The following is a 19586-nucleotide window of genomic DNA, read 5'->3' as shown; positions in this document are numbered from 1 at the left end:
TGGTCGACTGGGGTGGTTGTCCCCCTTTTTAAGAAAGGTGACCGGAGCGTGTGTTCCACCTACAGGGGGATCACACTCCTCAACCTCCGTGGTAAGATCTATTCAGGGGAGCTGGAGAGGAGGATCCATCAGGAAGTCGAATCTCAGATTCAGGATGAGCAATGTGAACAAAAAAACATTCAATCATTTATTATTCATTCTTTGCAGCCCAGTACAAAATGGTCTAGGGACTGGCACCAGTCCGGGCCCAGGGGTTGGAAACCACTGCACTATAGGCTTCAGTTGCTTGTGCTGGGAGGGTTAATGAGAACAGCGGTTAGACTAACATATCAATCCCAGGTTCTGACAAGTGTTTAGACACTAAAATGCTCCACTTGTCAGTAGCACTGACTTGCTCATTTCCCATATCACTGTCCTGCTCTGAGCTTTTCTGTCCTCTCTCAACTGGTTATTGGTTGCATGTTCTCACCAAGTGTCTACAAACTATCAACGAATAACACAATTATCTGTTGTCACGTTACTTTTACTCAAATATCTAGACCAGGGCTCGGCAACCTTTTTGAGGCCTACTTCATGAGTACCAATCGTATGAAGGGCTACGTGACCTGTTTGCAGCAAATTTCAGACTCAGTTCATTACACGTACATAAAATATTTTTGTTTTAATTTATTGTAGTAAATGACATTACAGGTATTTTAAAATTGTAATTAACGTAAGCAAGTCAGATTCAAAATTTAAAGCACAAATAATAGTAACAATTTGTGGCCTATGGTATTTTTAGAACATACCTCGCGGGCTACCATTCGCCCACGGGCACCACGTTGGTGAGCCCTGATCTAGACTATCTATTGTTCTGCTGTGATTCGCAACCCTATTCCCCTTGTCTACTTTTTCCCACTCCAAAACCCCTTTTCTGTCCAGCTCCACTTTCAGTGTACATCAGCGTAATTAGGAAATAGGTGGATTAGTATTTTTTTTTTTTTTTTATTGTGATAGTATTTTAACCTTGTTTAACTTTTGCACAAAAACCCACTCCAGCACAAAAACCATACAGATTTACCATTCTGGATGCCCATACATCTGAACATGTCATGTCCCTGCCTTCCAGTCCTGGCTGGGTGTGGCCAGCTGATTGGGAGGCACACACCTGTGCCTCATAAGATCTGATGAACCCCTGTATATACAGGACCCCGGGGACGACTGGTTCTCCGCCAGATTGTCGCATCTCATGCCCCGTTCCAGCACTCCTATATACCTGATCGTGAACCCGTGTGTACCGACCGCCGCCTGTTCTCCGACTGACCCCGTAAGCCTGACTCCTTTGACACTTCTGCCTTCTTTGATCGATCTCCTGTGTACCGACCCTCGCCTGTCCCCTGACCACCCTTGTAAGCCTGCCACTACTAGTACTTCTGCTCTCTTGGTCTGACCTGCTGGTAACCGACCTCAGCAGAAATAAAGACCTCCTCTGTACTGCCTGCTTGGCTCTTGAGTCGTGCATTTGGGTCCACCCTCGAGCCTCACTCGTGACAGAACATGACAAAGTTAAAACAAAACAAATGAACACAATTTTCATTCTTTGACAAACATAATATTCCCTTTATATCTCAGAAGAGAAATTTTACCCAAAACTTGTGTTCAGTTTCATGGAAACTGGTTGCAATTGTGAAGATTACCTAACCAACCAACTCTAGCATGAGGGAAAAAGAGAATGACAAGATGTTTTATGATGCATGGGAGGAATCAGTGCTGCCATCCTTAGGCTGGTCAAGGGTTACCGGGGACTCAAAGCGATACGTCAGCCCCTTTTTAGCGAAGGCAGACCTAGCCTCAATGTGGGAGACTTCAAAGAGCTGTCAAACTCAATGTATGTGATCTTTTGACTGATAAAATCATTTGAGCACTTTACAAGATGGCACTGTCATCTCAATAGCTGTGTTGCTCATGCTTAATTTTAAGCTACTATTTCGGTGCAGGAGATGTTTGTCAGGGTTACTGTATAGTATCCCTCTCACATATTATACAATACATCCGCTTTCATCCTTTTATCATAATGTTAATAGTTTGTCAAAGTCATGAATGATACTCAGACAGAATCCCATGAACTCTCTCACTGACATCACACCAGGCCACACCATTAGAAGAATATTAATACATGGACAACTTTGCTTTCTAGTGGATTCACCGTGCTACCCTTCTCAAATCCTTGGGAGTTAATTTGCATAATTATTTTTGCAACTCTGTTGACTATTCACAACAAAGCTTTTCATGGCTCTGTGATCACGCCCCAAAATCGTAGATATTTCAAGTGGTACGGTACCTCTGAGAGATGTTTAATAATTTCTGACTGTTCAGTTCATTTTTGTGTGAGTGAAAAAATCACTAAATCCCTACTAAGTGTCTGTGATCATATTGTAACCATATAATCCAATCCAAATCAAACTGAAAATTGACAATTCTTTAGATTTAATCTGTGTTATGTTGATCCTGCAGTGTACAAGAGGTCATATTTTTTACACTCAAAAGTTGACCGGTAAAGGACCATTTGGTATTTTGTCATAGAAAGTTGAGAACAGAATGTTCTCTCCATCCTTATCCACATATTTATATTACAAAAGAGATCCCCTAAAAGATTCAGGTCCTATTTGTAGAGTCTTAACACTTTGAATCATAGCTGTTAGCCTCGGTGCAAGGCTCAAGGCCTGAGGGTTTCCTGGGTTATTTTTCTCTGTAACTTGAAAACCACTGCATAGTTGATTTAGAATGGAAATGTGCTCTAAGCAGTGGCAGTTTCTGGCCTTTGCATTGTGATTTTTTTTTCTGTTGTGTAAAGGCCCTCTTAATCATTGGCTTCTATATGAGGAAATGGCACTCCCTTAAGGTGTTGCACTATTTGAGATGCACGGTGATGCACTGTTTCTTAGTAAGTAGATATAGTCATATTATTATTGAATGCTGAAGCAGAATCATCACCCGCTGCTTGGTGTGGACATTTTAAAGGGCCACTGTCATGAAATGCATGATTTTTAGTATGTTATTAATGAAAAAACGGCAGCCGACATGGACGCATGCGTTTTTTCACCACAAAACATGATTTTGACGTATGCAGTTTTTTATAACTCCGGCCATGAAAATCCTCTTGGGGGATTTGTTTTCGAGAAGAAGCAGGAAGTGCCATACATGGCAGGACCACCCTCAAGTGGGCTTGTTTGTTTCTATTAGTTTTACCTCCGGGAAGGGAGCTCGTTCTTCCTTCGTGTTAGCCAAAATGCAGGCTCGTTACATTGCTGGACATTGCTTGAACACTCGAGAGGATGGATTTACCCTTCATAAGTTTGCAAGAGACCCGGTTCGTCGTGAAAAAGGGATTGCACGGGTGCAGAGGACGAGAGATTCATGGGTTCCAAATGACAGGTAGTTGTGTATACAGCTACTAAAAAAATAATAGTTTGGGGTGGACCACGTAATTGGTCTCTCGTAACGTAACAAAAGATCCACGTAGGTATGACAAGCGTGCTAAATATGTCGATGTGCGCGTCGGACGGTGTCGGGCTCGCAGACGGCGGTGGCTCTGAACAATGCTGTCGACAATGCAGCACTCAGCCGCGTAAGGCGTAAAGCGCCCCGGCTCGACGGTGTTGTTCATCAGGGACGGTGAACAATGCCCGAAATCAGCCCGGCTCGGCTCCGTGATAAGCCACCTCGGCGCCAAAAATGAGTCACCAAGGCATCAGGCGGTCACGGCTTCGGCGAAGGCTGCAAGTTGGGCTTGCGGACGGCAGCGGCTCTGAAGAACGCAGCCAACAATGCCTCACTCAGCCGTGTGCGACGACATCCCCGTAAAGCGCCCGGCTCGACAGTGTTTTACATCGCATACTGCGGCGGCTATGAAAAATGCCATAAAGCAGCCCGGCTCGGCAGAATAAGGAAGTCGATCGGATGGGGAGGCGGTTTGGCCATGATGCATATCATCTGAATATGGCGCGAAACAATAGGGTAGTGTTGCCCCCGGTAACTTCACTCAGTTGTGTGATGTTCTCTTCTTTGAAAAGAGCTTCCGTGTCAGAAAGGGCGTGTTCGTCTCCCATCGTAGGGTCCACCACGCGTTTTCATTGGCGAATGTCCGGGTGATGTCAAGGACAGGGGATGCAGCCAATATGGCGACCACTTGGATGTCGAAGAATGACACTTCTGGAACTTTGTGCATGGATGACGTACTCTCTGTTCATATTTATTTTTTCGTATAGACATTGAAGTGAATAATGTTATATGTATTTTTCATTACAATATCTATTTTAGAATCTTTATAGGGATGACACTTGACCTTTAAATGAGGCAACACCAGGAAGCGGCACGGTGACTCAGCTGGTAAAGCGTTAGCCTCACAGTTCTGAGGTCCCGGCATCAATCCAGGACCCGCCTGTGTGGAGTTTGCATGTTCTTTCCGTGTCTGCGTGGGTTTCCTCCCACATTCCAAAAACATGCAACATTAATTGGACACTCTAAATTACCCCTAGGTTGGATTGTGAGTGCAGCTGTTTGTCTCAATGTGCCCTGCGATTGGCTGGCAATCAGTTCAGGGTGTACCCTGCCTCCTGCCCGTTTACAGCTGGGATAGGCTCCAGCACTCCCTGCGACCCTCGTGAGGATAAGCATTGACAAAAATGGATAGATGGATGGATGGATGGATGAATATTATATATTTTGGGGGCAGCATGGTGGAGCCGCTGTAGAGGAGTTCATACAAGAGGTGGAAGGGGACGATGAAGAGGCCCGGGAAGACCAGTTAATTTTAGCAGCGATCATACACTGTGTCTTTGCTCATGGGATGACGAAGACGGAGCAGGACAAAGAATCCAATTCAATTCCTGCCATCATCATCAGGCCATTGGAGAGCCATTATTTCTTTACATGCAGATCACTAGTTCAAGTATAGTAATTGTCATTAAAGTACTGTTTTTGGTATGTATGTTTCACTATAGGTAATTGTCTCTGTAGAATTAAAAGATGATCCAACAAGGGCAGAAGGACTGCTCTTTTCACCCATTAACAGGAAGCAATCATTGTTGAAAGGGTCCTTCAAAACAATGCTAAATGAAATCTAGCAGAATTTGACTGAAATATTGCCTGTGATGCGAACAAAGTCCTTGAGCTGGACTCAGCAGACAGTTGGAGATTGACTCTCAGTGACATTGAGTATGCAGCAGAAGTGTCACAAGGTTTGATGGCTAGGGGGGGCTTCGCAAGGGGTGGGAGTGAATGGAGCACATAAAATCACAAATAGCGAACAAAGTCTGGAAAATGGCTTTTAACATTTTTGGACGGCAATTAAAAAAATACACACAAATTTCTCCGGCCACTCTGGTTTCCTCCCTCATCCCCAAAGCACGTTTGTTAGGTTAATTGAAGACTCTAAATTGTCCATCCATGTGAATGTGAGTGAGAATACTTTCTTTTTTTTAATGTGCCCTGCGGTTGGCTGGCAACCAGTGTAGTGTGTTTAGTGCTTACAATCACAGATTGATTCTTCCATTAATTAAAAAAAAAAATGATTTAGCTTTCAGTTGCGATCAGTATGTGTATGGTACTTTTCTACTCTACTTCCTAAATGATGGGATAGTTTCTTTGATCCTAGAGAGTTGTTTTGAAACCAATCTCATCTCCAGTCTAACATTACACAGAGCTGAAAGAAGAGTGGGGGAAGGGAGACAGAAATGTGAGTGGAGAGATTCTGTGTAGCTGAGTGATAAAGGGAGTGAGACAGGCAATCTGCAGAGAATGTGTGTGAGAGAGAGGGAGGGGGGAAGAGGTACAGAGATGAGGGAATTCAAGACAATGTGCTAAAGCTGCAAAAATGAGATGAGATTATTTATGGCATTAAGAGAGCATGAAATAGACTTGGATGAGAGACTTGAAGCTTTACTGCACTTTTATTTCCATTTTAAATAGCAGGACTATGAAAAGATATACAGGGATCATTTGATTCACATGCCCTGATTTAAAGCAATGTATCATACCCACAAAATGGTAGAACGTGGTATCATTTTAACATTTTTTTTTTCTGTCAAACTCATATATCAACTGAGAGATGAATAATCTTGAGGCCACAAGCAGTTTGTTTCGGGTCTTTCTTTGTAGCTGTCACAATGTTTCTTTGATTCGTTGATGAACCCCATTCTCCCTGTTATGTATTACACCGGTGGTTTCTTTCTTGTACGGAATATTTCAAAATTTCTATGACTGCATGTTCATGACGTAGAGGTCATTGATATCTTATCTGCTCTCAGTTTTACAATTGCTTGTTCTTCCACCCATATAATTTTCTCTGGTCTCTACTGAGTATTATTTGTAGTCTTTACAGGAAAAACCCAATTCTGAAACCTAATGGAGATGATCAGCACTACTTTTTTCTTTCACTAGTCATAGTAGGACAACAACACTGATCAGTCTGGTTACACTGCCTCCAAAAAAAGGTGCCATCTTTTAAATTTTGCAGGAATTCTATATTTAAATTCCTAGAAATTAAACTGATCGGATTTTCTCTTACGTCAGATTTATCTTTGATGTTAAACCCAAATTGACAGCATAAATGAAGGACTCCTTTGGAAAGGAATACATTTTACTTTTGCATTTTAGGAGTGCTGTGACGTGTTAGTTTTTGATCAGTTTGTACAATTTACTTAATTAGAAACAATTAGCTTTTCCTGATTTAGGGTTCATCTCAGATTACTTCAGATGCGAGGTGGGATACAATGAAGAAAATAAGTTTTCGAACACCCTGCTATATTGCAAGTATCCCACTTAGAAATCATGGAAGGGTCTTGAATTTTCATCATAGGTGGATGTCCACTGTGAGAGAGATAATATAAAAAGAAAAATCCAGAAATCACAATGTATGATTTTTTAAAATGATTTATTTGCATGATAAAGCTGCAAATAAATATTAGAACACCTGAGAAAACCAATGTTTTTTTTAAAAACAATATATTTATTTGATTTTTCATATATAATTTTACAAAAACAACACAATAACATTAAAACAAAAAAAAAACACAGGATGCACAGACATAATAGTGGTTAAAAAAAGAAAGCACACAAATCACAAATAATTCACATTTTTTTCAAAAACTCTTCTCAGAGAAAAATCCAGAAATCACAATGTAAGATTTTTTTTAACGATTTGTGTGATACAGCTGCAAATAAGTATTTGAACACCTCAGAAAACAAATGTTAATATTTGGTATGGTAGCCTTTGTTTGCAATTACAGAAGTCAAACGTTTCCCGTAGTTGTTCACCAGGTTTGCACGCACTGTAGGAGGGATTTTGGCCCACTCCTCCACACAGGTCTTTTCTAGATCAGACAGGTTTCTGGGCTGTTGCTGAGAAACACAGAGTTTCAGCTCCCTCCAAACATTTTCTATTGGGTTTAGGTCTGGAGACTGGCTAGGCCATGCCAGAGCCTTGATATGCTTCTTACAGAGCTACTCCTTGGTTTTCCTGGCTGTGTGGTTCAGTTCATTGTCCTGTTGAAAGACCCAGCCACGACCTATCTTCAATACTCTGACTGAGGGAAAGAGTTTGTTCCCCAAAATCTCACAATACATGGCCGCGGTCATCCTCTCGTTAATACAGTGCAGTCATCCTGTCCAATGTGCAGAAAAACATTCCCAAACCATGACGCTAACACCCCCATGCTTCACAGTAGGGATGGTGTTCTTGGGATGGAACTCATCATTCGTCTTCTTCCAAATACGGTTAGTGGAATTATGAGCAAAAAGTTCCATTTTGGTTTCATCTGACCACAAAACGTACTCCCATGACTTCTCTGTATCATCAAATGGTCATTGGCAAACTTAAAACGGGCCTTGACATGTGCTGGTTGAAGCAGGAGAACCTTCTGTGCCATGCATGATTTCAAACCAGGTTGTTCCCCAAAATCTCACAATACAGAGCCATGGTCAATCTATGAGATCATACGGCGGTCATCCTCTCCTTAATACAGTGCAGTCGTCCTGTCCCATGTGCATAAAAACACCCCCAAAGCATGATGCTACCAGCCCCGTGCTTCACAGTAGGGATGGTGTTCTTGGGATGGAACTCATCATCCGTCTTCCTCCAAACACAGTTAGTAGAATTATGACCAAAAAGTTCCATTTTGATCTCATTTGACCACAAAATTTTCTCCCGTGACTCCTTTGTATCATCCAAATGGTCATTGGGAAACTTAAGACGGGCCTTGACATGTGCTGGTTTAAGCAGGGGAACCTTCCGTGCCATGCATAATTTCAAACCATGACGTCTTAGTGTATGACCAACAGTCACCTTGGAAACGGTGGTCCCAGCTCCTTTCAGGTCATTGACCAAGTCCTGTGGTGTAGTCCTGGGCTGATTCCTCACCTTTCTAAGGATCATTGAGACCCCACGAGGTGATATCTTGCATGGGGCTCCACTTCAATTGAGATTGACCGTCATGTTTAGCTTCTTCCATTTCCTAATGATTGCTCCAACAGTGGACCTTTTTTCACCAAGCTGCTTGGCAATTTCTCCTTAGCCCTTTCCAGTCGTGTGGAGGTGTACATTTTTTTCTCTGGTGTCTTTGGACAGCTCTTTGGTCTTGGCCATGTTACAGGTTTGAGTATGGGGTGGACAGGTGTCTTTATGCAGCTAATGACCTCACACAGGTGCATCTGATTCAGGATAATACATGGAGTGGAGGTGGACTTTTAAAGGCGGACTAACAGGTCTTCGAGGGTCAGAATTCTAGCTGATAGACCGATGTTGAAATACTTATATGCAGCTGTATCACACAAATCGTTAAAAAAATCATACATTGTGATTTCTGGATTTTTCTTTTTAGATTATCTCTCTCACTGTGGCCACGCACCTACGATGAAAATTTCAGACCCCTCCATGATTTCTAAGTGGGAGAACTTGCAATATAGCAGGGTGTTCAAATACTTATTTTCTTCACTGTACATCCTGAACTGGTCGCCAGCCAATTGCAGGACACAAATAGACATACAATCATTTGCACTCATATTCACACCTACGGGCAGTTAACCTTGTGTGCATATTTTTGGAATGTGGTTGGAAACCAGAGTACCCGAAGAAAACCCATGCAGACAACATGGAAACTTTACACTGGCAAGTCTGTGAGGCAGATTTTATAACCAGCATGTACGGATGTAAAAAAATACAAATAAAATTTTGTATTTTATTGTCTTTACGTGGGACTTAACGAGTTGTCTCGACTCAATATCATCTGACTTTTTCAAAAGTATTTTGAAGTCAGTGCTAGCTGATTTGAAGCAAATAATCAATTGCTCATTTCAGTCTGGCGAGTTACCTAAAGCTCTTAAAGTCGCCACTGTTAAGCCTCTGCTAAAAAACAGAGCACTGGCCGATTGCATGTTCGCAAGCTACAGACCCATCTCAAATCTCCCCTTCACAGCCAAGATAGTTGAGGAATTTATTTTTAATCATCTCAGCAATTTCTTGAATTTAAAAGGGCTTTTTGACAAATTTCAGGTTTCCAAACTCATCACACGTCCAGAATCTGCTCTTATCAAAGTGCTAAATGATGTAAGGTTGAATACGGACTCAGGAAAGGTGTCAATTTTGGTCCTGTTGTATCTCGGTGCAGCTTTTGATACGTTAGATCATAATGCACTGCTGAACAGATTGGAAACGTGGGTAGAACTAAATGGAACAGTACTTAAATGGCTTAGGTCATACCTGGAGGAAAGAAGCTACTTTATAACCATTGGAAGTGCTCAATCTCAAAAAATGGCAAAGACCTATGGTGTCCCTCAAGGGTCAGTTCTTGGACCCCTCCTGTTCAGCCTATATATGCTACCCTTGGGTCAAATTCTTCAAAACTTTAAGTTTGACTATCATTGCTATGCAGATGACACAGTTATATTTAGTAGGGTTTCCAGATGACTACATTTCAGTTGAGGTGTTGTGGCACTACCTAAAGCAGATAAGTAACTGGATGAGACAAACATTTCTTCAATTAAACCACAACAAAAGTGAGACACTTGTTTTTTGCAATGAAGAAAAAGGTACTGCTGTTTCTAAATACCTGGACTCAAGAAGCAAAGGCCAAGTCCGAAACCTTGGTGTTCTGGTAGATTCCGACCTGACCTTCAACAGTTATATCGATCAATTACTAAAACTGCATTTTACCATCTGAAGAACATATCTAGAGTGAAGGCTTGCATGTGTCAAGCAGACCAGGAAAAGCTCATCCATGCTTTTATCTCAAGTCAACTTGACTACTGTAATGGTCTTCTGACTGGACTCCCCCCAAAAAGTATTAAACAGCTGCAGCTCATTCAGAATGTTGTAGCTTGGGGTCTGACCAAAACAAAGCGGTCACAGCATATAACTCCAATTCTAATGTCTTTGCACTGGCTTCCAGTCAGTTTGAGAATAGATTTTAAAGTTCTGCTACTGGTCCTGAATACATGAAAGAAATGCTTACAGAATCCAAACCCAGTAGAGCTCGAAGATCAACAGCATTTATCTATAATGCTGACAACAAATGGAATAAGTTGCTAACAGATGTGACATCACCCCCAAGTCTGAATGTATTTAAATCCAGGTTGAAAACGCTCTCTTTGTATTCAAATCCTTTTTTTTTTATCATGTAAAGCATAATGAGTTAACTTGGGGATGAAATGGGCTTTATAAATACATTTGATTTGCTTTGCTTACTATTAAGTAGAGTTTATGTTTTGATGTATGTAATTTAAGAAAGGTAAGAGTACTATTATCCCGTGCAGTGTTGTCAAGTTTAAAATATACCTTATTATTATTAGTGTAATATTGTAGCCCCATAGCTCAGTGGTGAGAGCATTGGTTTGGTAAACCAGGGGGTGTGAGTTCATATCCCACTGGGGCATCCACTCCCTGAGAAGGCTTGCGTCAGGAAGGACATCTGGTGTTTTAAAAAAAAAAAAAAAAAAAAAATTGTCCAAAAACAAGTATGTGCATTCATCTGAGATGACACACTGTGGCTCCCCCTAAAGGGACAGGCTGAAAGAAACTTAATATGATGTTACCTTTAATACCTTGTCTTTAATATTACTTTTTCATTGTCTGTTGTTTTTTTTCTGTTGTACAGCAATTTCTGATGCATCATTCTGATTTCCATACTCTGCTTTCTTCAGAACCTTTGGTAACCCTATCTGACCACAAATAAAGCATAATAAAGGATAAATAAAAGGCTCTCAGATTAGCAGTGCAGCGTGGAAGCGCGCAGAACATACTCACCACCAGTGATAGTGGCCTCTTCCAGGACACTACACCAATAAGCCCAGAGAGAAGAACCTGGAGGAGAGAGTACACAAACGTTGTTGAAAGAGATAATTGATATGCACAGAACAAAAAAGGAAAATACACAAGAGTAGACTCAGAGGAATACATTCAACTTTACATTCAAGGTACACCTCACTTTAGCATCATTTTTATTGCACAGTACAGACATGGAAACATACAAAACACAATTGCTGGTAAAAAGACTGAAGAGGGAACATTTGAAGCTAAAAACAACACTTTCTCTTACTATAAGTTTAAAAATTGTCCGTTTTAATCAAACGTTTAAAAAAAAACACAAAACAATCCCAACTACTGTTTTAAATTGAGGCAAGAGACCATTTTGATGAATTATGTAACCTTCATGAAGAAAAACGCAAGTCACATGGCTGTTCTGATTAAATGTAGTGCACATCATGTACACACCCGATCGGAATCAATCATATCACATGTAAACAATTGACCAGAAATCTTCGAACCAAAGGATTTCATTCGGAATGACACTGTGTGGTTGATCTGCTGAAGCTTAATAGCTTATTGTCAGGAGAAACAGTATCAAATGAGTAAAGGCAATTATTACAATTCTCAAATCATCATGTCATGTCTGTTTATAGTCATTTAGATTTCTTGAACAGTTTTGGTCAAATTTATTTTTAAAAAGTGTAATCATTATTTTGGGCTGTGTGTGAAATGCATTTATCAGTTTTCTTTCTGAAGGACACACACAACACTGCTAATTGCCTACTACGCCCACACAATCTAATGATATCCAATACAAGACCAGAATCAAACATTGAATAAATGGATTGATAAAGTCTTTTGATCATGAATATCCTGAAAAAGCAAGCCATGAATAGATATAAGTCTGCATATTGACAGGAGGTGGCGCAGCTGGAACTGAACTCGTTCAAGACTCGATAGATGATTGTGGACTTCAGGAGGCATCGTTCGTCATAGCTGCCCCTCAGGCTCTCCAACTGCCCCATGTCAATCGTCAAGACCTTCAAGTTCCTGGGAATTACAATCTCTAAGGACCTAAAGTGGACATCAAGGCCCAGCAGAGGATGTTCTTCCTGCTGCTTTTGAGGATGTACGACCTGCCACAGGAGCTTTTCAGGCAGTTCTACACTGCAGTCAACGAATCTGTGTTCTTCCATCGTAGTGTGGTTTGGTACTGTCACAAAAGAAAAGGACAAACTCCAACTGCAACTGGTGTAGAAAATGATTGATTTCCCTCTACCCACTTTTAAAGACTGCCACACTGTCAGAACTAAGAGAAGCGCATGCGAAATCCCCTTATGCCCTCCGCATCTTGGACCCAATTGTTCAAAACTCTTTTTTAACTGACTGTTAACTTTAATGGAAACGTTATCTTGTTTTCTAAAAAGTGATGAAGTTTAACAGCCTTTTAACACACCTAAGGGTTTTAAGAGTGTGGTTAATTCTCAAGATGGTATTCGCCACTGACCGCTTCAAACTTGGTGTGTATCATCTCAAGACACGGGACATTAAAAGTTGGAAAAATAGCATTTCATATATTTTTCATTGAATAAGACATGACTGTGACTTATCTGGGCATTTGAATGAGTTTACATAATGGAGTCAAAAACAAATATTGGAAATGGATACCTAACAATGCATATGTTTGAAGCACCTGTAAAATATCTATATTTTCCTTCTCCATGGTATCTTAAATAAAATAATCTAAAATTGTATACAATTAGATAAAAGAATACATGTTCAAATAAATATAACAAGCCAAAAGAAACACTTTCTCCTTGTGTTTGATGTGTATGTAGCAGTAATGTTGCCACTGTCTATAGTGTTGAAGAAAATGGGTAAAACGCTTCACAGAAAATATAGTAATGCATGGTGTAATTAAAACATTATGAAAGATGGTAGCTTCTGTTTGTCACTGTTTCATTGCTTGGTATAATTTCAATCTCAGATTCTCTGTGTCCAGTATTGTTTGACTGCCTTGTCTGGTCCATTTAAGCTTGGTCTGCCAGCGTGTCAGTAGCGATCGTTGTCATTGTTCACATTCTGGACTGTGTAATAAGATTTGCATACTATATTATTTGCTACTTGACATCGCTGCAACTGTGTTTGTAAAAGTTTGACTCTTTTCCACAGGCTCAACAAGTCTGTGATGGTCTCGTTGGGCTCACTTGCTTTTCTATTTTAGTTAGATTTAGATTTGAGTGACAGAAACCAGACCAGAATATATTATGTGATATTATTGTGTCATTCTTGTGTGTGTAAAAGTAAGTGTCTGCACTATTATATTTTATATTTTTTATTTTTGTCATTCTTCATTAATTCTTGTGTGTGTCACTGCTTGCTGTCAAAATGTACAGTATATTATTTCAGAAATGGTAAACCTGGTTTCCACCCATCTTCTTTAATGAAGCGACAACATATTTTTTACCACATATATCACATATTTGCCAAAATCTAACTCCATTTATTTGTCTCTTGCTCCTCACCCACACCATATCGGCACCAATATATTGTTACAATGGAAAAAAAAGGTGTTTGAATCTTGCGTCAATGTCTTTAAACACACTGACGAGCACAGTCACAGTAAATACCACGTAAATGTTTGATTTTAGCTCACTCACACACATTTGGGGAGGCTCACACGCTAACTATCATCAGACTATTCTGTATGTAAAATAGATGTAAACATATTCATCACTGCAAATGTCCAAATTACCATAGCTCTACGGAGACCACAAACTGTGAGTGTAAATTAAAATGCAGTCTGACGCCAATTATTTCTGCACCCTCATACCACATCACATTAATTGAGTCATTTTCTAATGTCGCAACGTTGACGGCAGAAATATTAATATGGTCAGTGCCAATCCAAACTTGGAAACGACAATGGCTCAAAGGAGTATTTCCAGCACCAGAGCCACTGTTGAAGGGCAGTTTTCCATTGTCATGGGTATATGTTGCGCTTGTTGTCTTTCCCCCCTGCCTCGTACACACTCGCGCATGACAGCGTCTTCGCTACCTGTGCCTTGTTTACCCAAATCACCTCATGCATTTAACCTCATCTCTTATTCTTTCTGGTCGTCAGTTGTTTTGTCCCTTCTTGTCTCGTTCCAGCATTCCTTCTTTCCACATCACTGACTCATAGTAATTCTAGACCCTATTTTGATTATTGACCTTTCCTTTTGCCTCACGTTCTTTGGATACCGTTGCCTATGTACTGACCCCTGCCGGTTTACTACACTAGTCTTTTTTTATTTTTAAACTTTCCATTCTTTTGGAGTCATGTATTTTGTGTCCTGTCCATTGTTCCATTCATGAAATTCACTTCATCTACTGCAGAGTAACACTCAAGGGCCAGTGAATATGTTAATATCATGAGCTCTTATCAGGACAGCAATACAAGAGTCCGTGTAGGTGTACATTCTGTAGTAATATATAGTTTATTTTTGTTAGAAGAAATGATATAAGAGCAGCATTAAGGTGCTGGATCTACTCTCAGTCACAGCAGGCTTTTCCTCTTGGCTGCACAAAGAACAGGATTAGCATGCAATACTTACAGCATACAGCATTACTCACCAAAGCTGGTCTGCGTGGACTACTGAAGCATATTTAAAATTGTGCATCAATTTATGTCTAATTATAAGCAGTGAAGAGGGGAGAAGGGCAACACATAATGTGATTATAGGTTTAAAAAAATAGCTATGCAAAGTTGCACTGACCTTAATAATTAGTAGGACTTTTAAGCCTTGACCGCAGAAAAGCCTTTTGTTTACAAAGAGTAGTGTCAATGTGATCATGAATTAAAAGGATCTTAAAATTAATTTTGCAAGGTTGTACAGGTAAATATACCACAACAACCAAACCCATTGGATAATTATTGTAGACTAGGGTTATCAAATTAATCACAAATTTTTTTTGATAATCGATTAATCATTTAGAGACCTTGTTTAACTAAAAATTGTCCAAATCCTCAGAATTTCAGCTGCTCACTACTACTTTTACCTCTCACTATTCAAACAAAGCAACATTGTAGTTCATTATATCAGAAAACTATCATCACTCAGGCCGGGATTTTAACTGTAAGTCCAACACTCTACCACTGTGCCGCGGGAAAACATTGAACAACCATAAAATCCAAACTATTGACGTGATGGTTCTGATGGTTTCAGGTTTAAGTGGACACAAAATAGAGACGTCCACTTACAATTATTGATGACTGATTTGACCGAAAATTCCATGTCAGGTGTCCCCACGCACAAAGTCGGCTGTCATCTGAGCCCCTTGACAGTAGAATAAGCCTTTAATACGTCACAAAATCAAACACCTGCTTAACGTCATCCATCAAAATTATTTCATCACGTGTTCAAGCCAAATAAAATTTTCTAAACTTTAGCCAGAAGTCTGCTGTGTCACACAATGCCGACCAAGCACACTGTAGAAATCTCTGTGTCATCCATTGGAATTTTTTTGTTTAGAGGAATTTGTGATGCAATCAATATAATATTAAGCTGACGAAACCCGCTTATAAATATGGAAATAAATCTGCAAGCACTTACCTCGTGGGATGAAGTGGCCATATAAAGTGTTTCACTATGACTATATGCACCCGTCATTATCCCCCCCCCCCCCCCCCGTCATGATCCTGGATTCCAGCCAGGGCTGGGCGTGGCCGTCTAATCGGAAGGGTCACACCTGCGCCTCATGACCTTTGATTAAGACCCAGTACATATAGGACCCGGGGGACGACAGAGACTCTGCTAGATCGTTGCCTCTCATGCCTCGTTCCCGCACTACCGTACTCCTGACGTCTACCTCCCGTGTACCGACCAACGCTTGTCTCCCGACCTACCCCGTAAGCCTGCCGTTACTGATCTTGCTGCTTGTTTGGACTGACTCCCTGGTAACCGACATTGGAACGAATAAAGGCTTATTCCGCACTGCTTACCTCTCACCTGAGTCGTGCATTTGGGTCCACCCCCGAGTCTCGTCCGTGACAGAACGATCTAGCCCAAGAACATGGACCCAGCCGACTCTGAAGCCATTCGCCGTGCGCTGCAAGTGCAGGGCAAAAGCCTGGGTGAGCAAGAGGCTGCTCTCCAGGGTATGACTCACCAGATCCAGGAGCTCTGCACCCAGCTGCAACCGTGGCTAGCCTACCAAGCTAGCGCGGCCGCTCCTGTGCCTCCCCGTGCCACCATCACTCCGCTCTCTCGACCAGAGCGGTTCTCAGGCGACTCCGGTAACGTCAAGCCCTTCCTGGTGCAGTGCGATCTCCACTTTGAGCTGCAAGCTTCCGCTTTTCCCACGGACCGCTCCCGGATCGCCTTCGTCATTTCCCACATGACAGGGAGGGCGGAGGCATGGGCCACCGCCGAGTGGAGCCGTAACTCGGAGACCTGCCGCTCATGGGCGAGCTTCGTCTGCGTGCTCACCCAGGTGTTCCAGTATGCGGCTCCGGAACGCCAGGCGGCGTCGTCACTCATGACAATTCGCCAGGGGCGTCGCCGCGTGTCCGACTACGCCATTGAGTTCCGGATTCGGGCTGCCGAGAGCCGCTGGAATGAGGAAGCCCTCCATGACGCGTTTTACGAGGGACTGTCCCCACAGATCCGTGGTCACCTCGTGGCCATGGACCTTCCGCCTTCGCTTAACTCCCTCATCGCATTGGCCCTCAAGGTGGACCAGCGCCTCACCGTGCAGAGACAGATGGAGGGCCTGAGGGAGGAGGAGAGGGAGAGTCGCAGTCCGGTTGTTTCCGCTTCCCGGCCACCCGTGTTGTCAGCTTCACCGGAAGCCATGCAAGTGGAGGGGCTTGGCAGCTCAGCGGAGGAGCGCTTACGTCGGCGACGAGAGGGACGCTGTTTTTACTGCGGGCGTTTGGGACACTTGATCGCCCGTTGCCCGACTCGACCAGGGCATTCTGACATCAGGATCGCTACTCCGGTGAGTGTGCGGTACACTGCGACGGGGTCAGGGAGGTCCCTTCTTCACCTCACCTTGGGAACGGACTCCCGTTCATGCTCTGTGACGGCTTTCATAGATTCTGGGTCGGAAGCAAACCTGATAAATCCCCGCGCGGTCGAGGAGCTGGGGGCGGCAACCTTCCCCACGCAACGGTTTCGTCACGCCTATGCCGCCAACGGCAAGTTCCTTTGTCGGGTTACACATCGTACTCAGACGCTACGTATGAGCTTTCCGGACGCTCACTCGGAGGGAATTAGCTTTCATGTCTTCGACGCACGTAGTAGCGACATCATCTTGGGCAGTCCGTGGCTCAAAGAACATAATCCGCACATAGATTGGACCACGGGTCAGATCAAGACTTGGGGTGAGGACTGTCTCAGTCGTTGTTTCGCTGTCCGGAGAGACGGGGGTATTCAAGCTGCGCCGGTTCAGCTAACAGAACCTGGTACCGCCCTGGACCTGACCGCAGTGCCCTCCTGCTATCATGACCTACGGGAGGTCTTCTCTGAATCTAAGGCAAAGTCTCTACCGCCACATCGGTCATACGACTGCGCGATTGAACTCCTGCCAGGCACCTTTCCTACCAGAGGGAAGCTGTTCTCTTTAACAGGACCAGAGCATCAAGTCATGAGGGACTACATCGAGGACTCGCTGGCAGCCGGACTCATTCGCCCCTCATCTTCACCAGCCGGTGCGGGGTTTTTTTTTTGTCAAGAAGAAGGACTCCACGCTGCGACCCTGCATCGACTACCGAGGACTGAACGACATCACAGTCAAGAACAGGTACCCTTTGCCGCTTATCTCTACAGCATTCGAACTCCTCCAGGGAGCCCGGATCTTCACCAAGCTCGACTTGCGCAGCGCTTACCATCTGGTGCGGATTCGGGAAGGGGATGAGTGGAAGACGGCGTTCAACACCCCCACAGGGCACTATGAGTATCTTGTGATGCCCTTTGGACTGACAAACGCTCCGGCCGTCTTTCAGAACTTCATTAACGACGTGCTCTGGGAGTTCCTGAACAGATCTGTCTTTGTTTACCTGGATGACATTCTCATCTTTTCAGCAGACCTAGCCTCTCACATTCAACAAGTCCGAGAGGTGCTCTGGCGTCTGCAGCAGCACCAATTATACGTGAATATGGATAAGTGTGAGTTCCATCAGGCATCCGTGTCCTTCCTGGGCTTCGTCCTGGCTGAGGGAGAGATACGGATGGATCCCGGGAAGGTCGACGCGGTGCTGCGGTGGCCTACCCCCACCAACAGGAGGGACGTGCAGAGGTTCTTGGGATTTGCCAATTTCTACAGGAAATTCATAAGGAACTTCAGTTCCGTGGCCGCTCCTCTGCATTCGCTCACTTCACCAAATACCACCTTTGACTGGTCCGGGACCTGCCAGGAGGCCTTCGGCAGGCTCAAGGCAAGTTTCACTACTGCGCCTGTTCTCATTATTCCGGATCCCGATAACCAGTTTGTGGTGGAGGTGGATGCATCGAATTCAGGAATCGGTGCAGTCTTGTCGCAGAGGAGTCCCAGGGATGGAAGGATTCACCTGTGCGCGTTCCTGTCTAGAAAGTTGACCCCGGCAGAGAGGAACTACGACGTGGGAGATAAGGAACTGCTGGCGGTCAAGAGCGCGTTGGAGGAGTGGCGGCACTGGCTGGAGGGCTCGCAAGTACCGTTCGTGGTCTTCACGGACCATAAGAACCTTGAATACCTGAAGTCCGCGAAGAGGTTGAACGCCCGTCAGGCCAGGTGGGCTCTATTTTTCTTCACTTTAAGGTGTTTTACCGCCCAGGCTCCAAAAACGGCAAGCCGGATGCACTCTCGCGGATCCACGAGGGAGGGCGCACTGATTCAGACGCCGCTACTATCCTGCCAGCGGGGTGCTTCGTGTCCGGGTTCACCTGGTCGATCGAGTCTTGGGTGAAGGAGGCCCTGGAAGAGACACCGCCACCCGCGGATTGTCCGTCGGGCCGTCTTTTCGTCATTCCATCTCTGCGGGGAGACGTCATCAACTGGGCCCATACCAACAAGACGGTCTGCCACCCGGGTATGGCGAAGACACGGTCAGTGGTCGAACAAAGGTTCTGGTGGCCTAACCTCAGCAAGGATGTAAGGGAGTTCGTCAACGCCTGCCCGGTGTGTTCTGCCAATAAAACTTCCCGCCTACGGCCCGTTGGTGAGTTGCAACCCCTGTCCATCCCCTTTCGTCCGTGGTCACACATCGCGATGGACTTCGTTACCGGCCTGCCGCCTTCACAAGGGAACACAGTGGTGCTGTCCATAGTGGACCGTTTCTCCA

At 43.6% G+C, this 19586-nt stretch overlaps 1 protein-coding gene across 2 annotated transcripts in view; it reads right to left on the bottom strand.

Annotated features, from left to right (window-relative positions):
- The window catches only part of fam189a1 (family with sequence similarity 189 member A1), a 108470-nt gene that overhangs the window by 39914 nt on the left and 48970 nt on the right, over positions 1–19586 (bottom strand). For both annotated transcript variants that reach the window (XM_061815486.1, XM_061815487.1), the window contains exon 2: positions 11279–11335. In XM_061815486.1, coding sequence (XP_061671470.1) covers positions 11279–11335 — 57 coding nt within the window. The remainder of the gene's footprint in view (positions 1–11278; positions 11336–19586) is intronic.

Source organism: Syngnathoides biaculeatus, chromosome 3 (genome assembly GCF_019802595.1).
Source record: "Syngnathoides biaculeatus isolate LvHL_M chromosome 3, ASM1980259v1, whole genome shotgun sequence".
Classification (NCBI taxonomy): Eukaryota; Metazoa; Chordata; class Actinopteri; order Syngnathiformes; family Syngnathidae; genus Syngnathoides; species Syngnathoides biaculeatus.
Note: the sequence above shows the minus strand (reverse complement) of the source record. Positions and strands in the feature narration are given on the sequence as shown.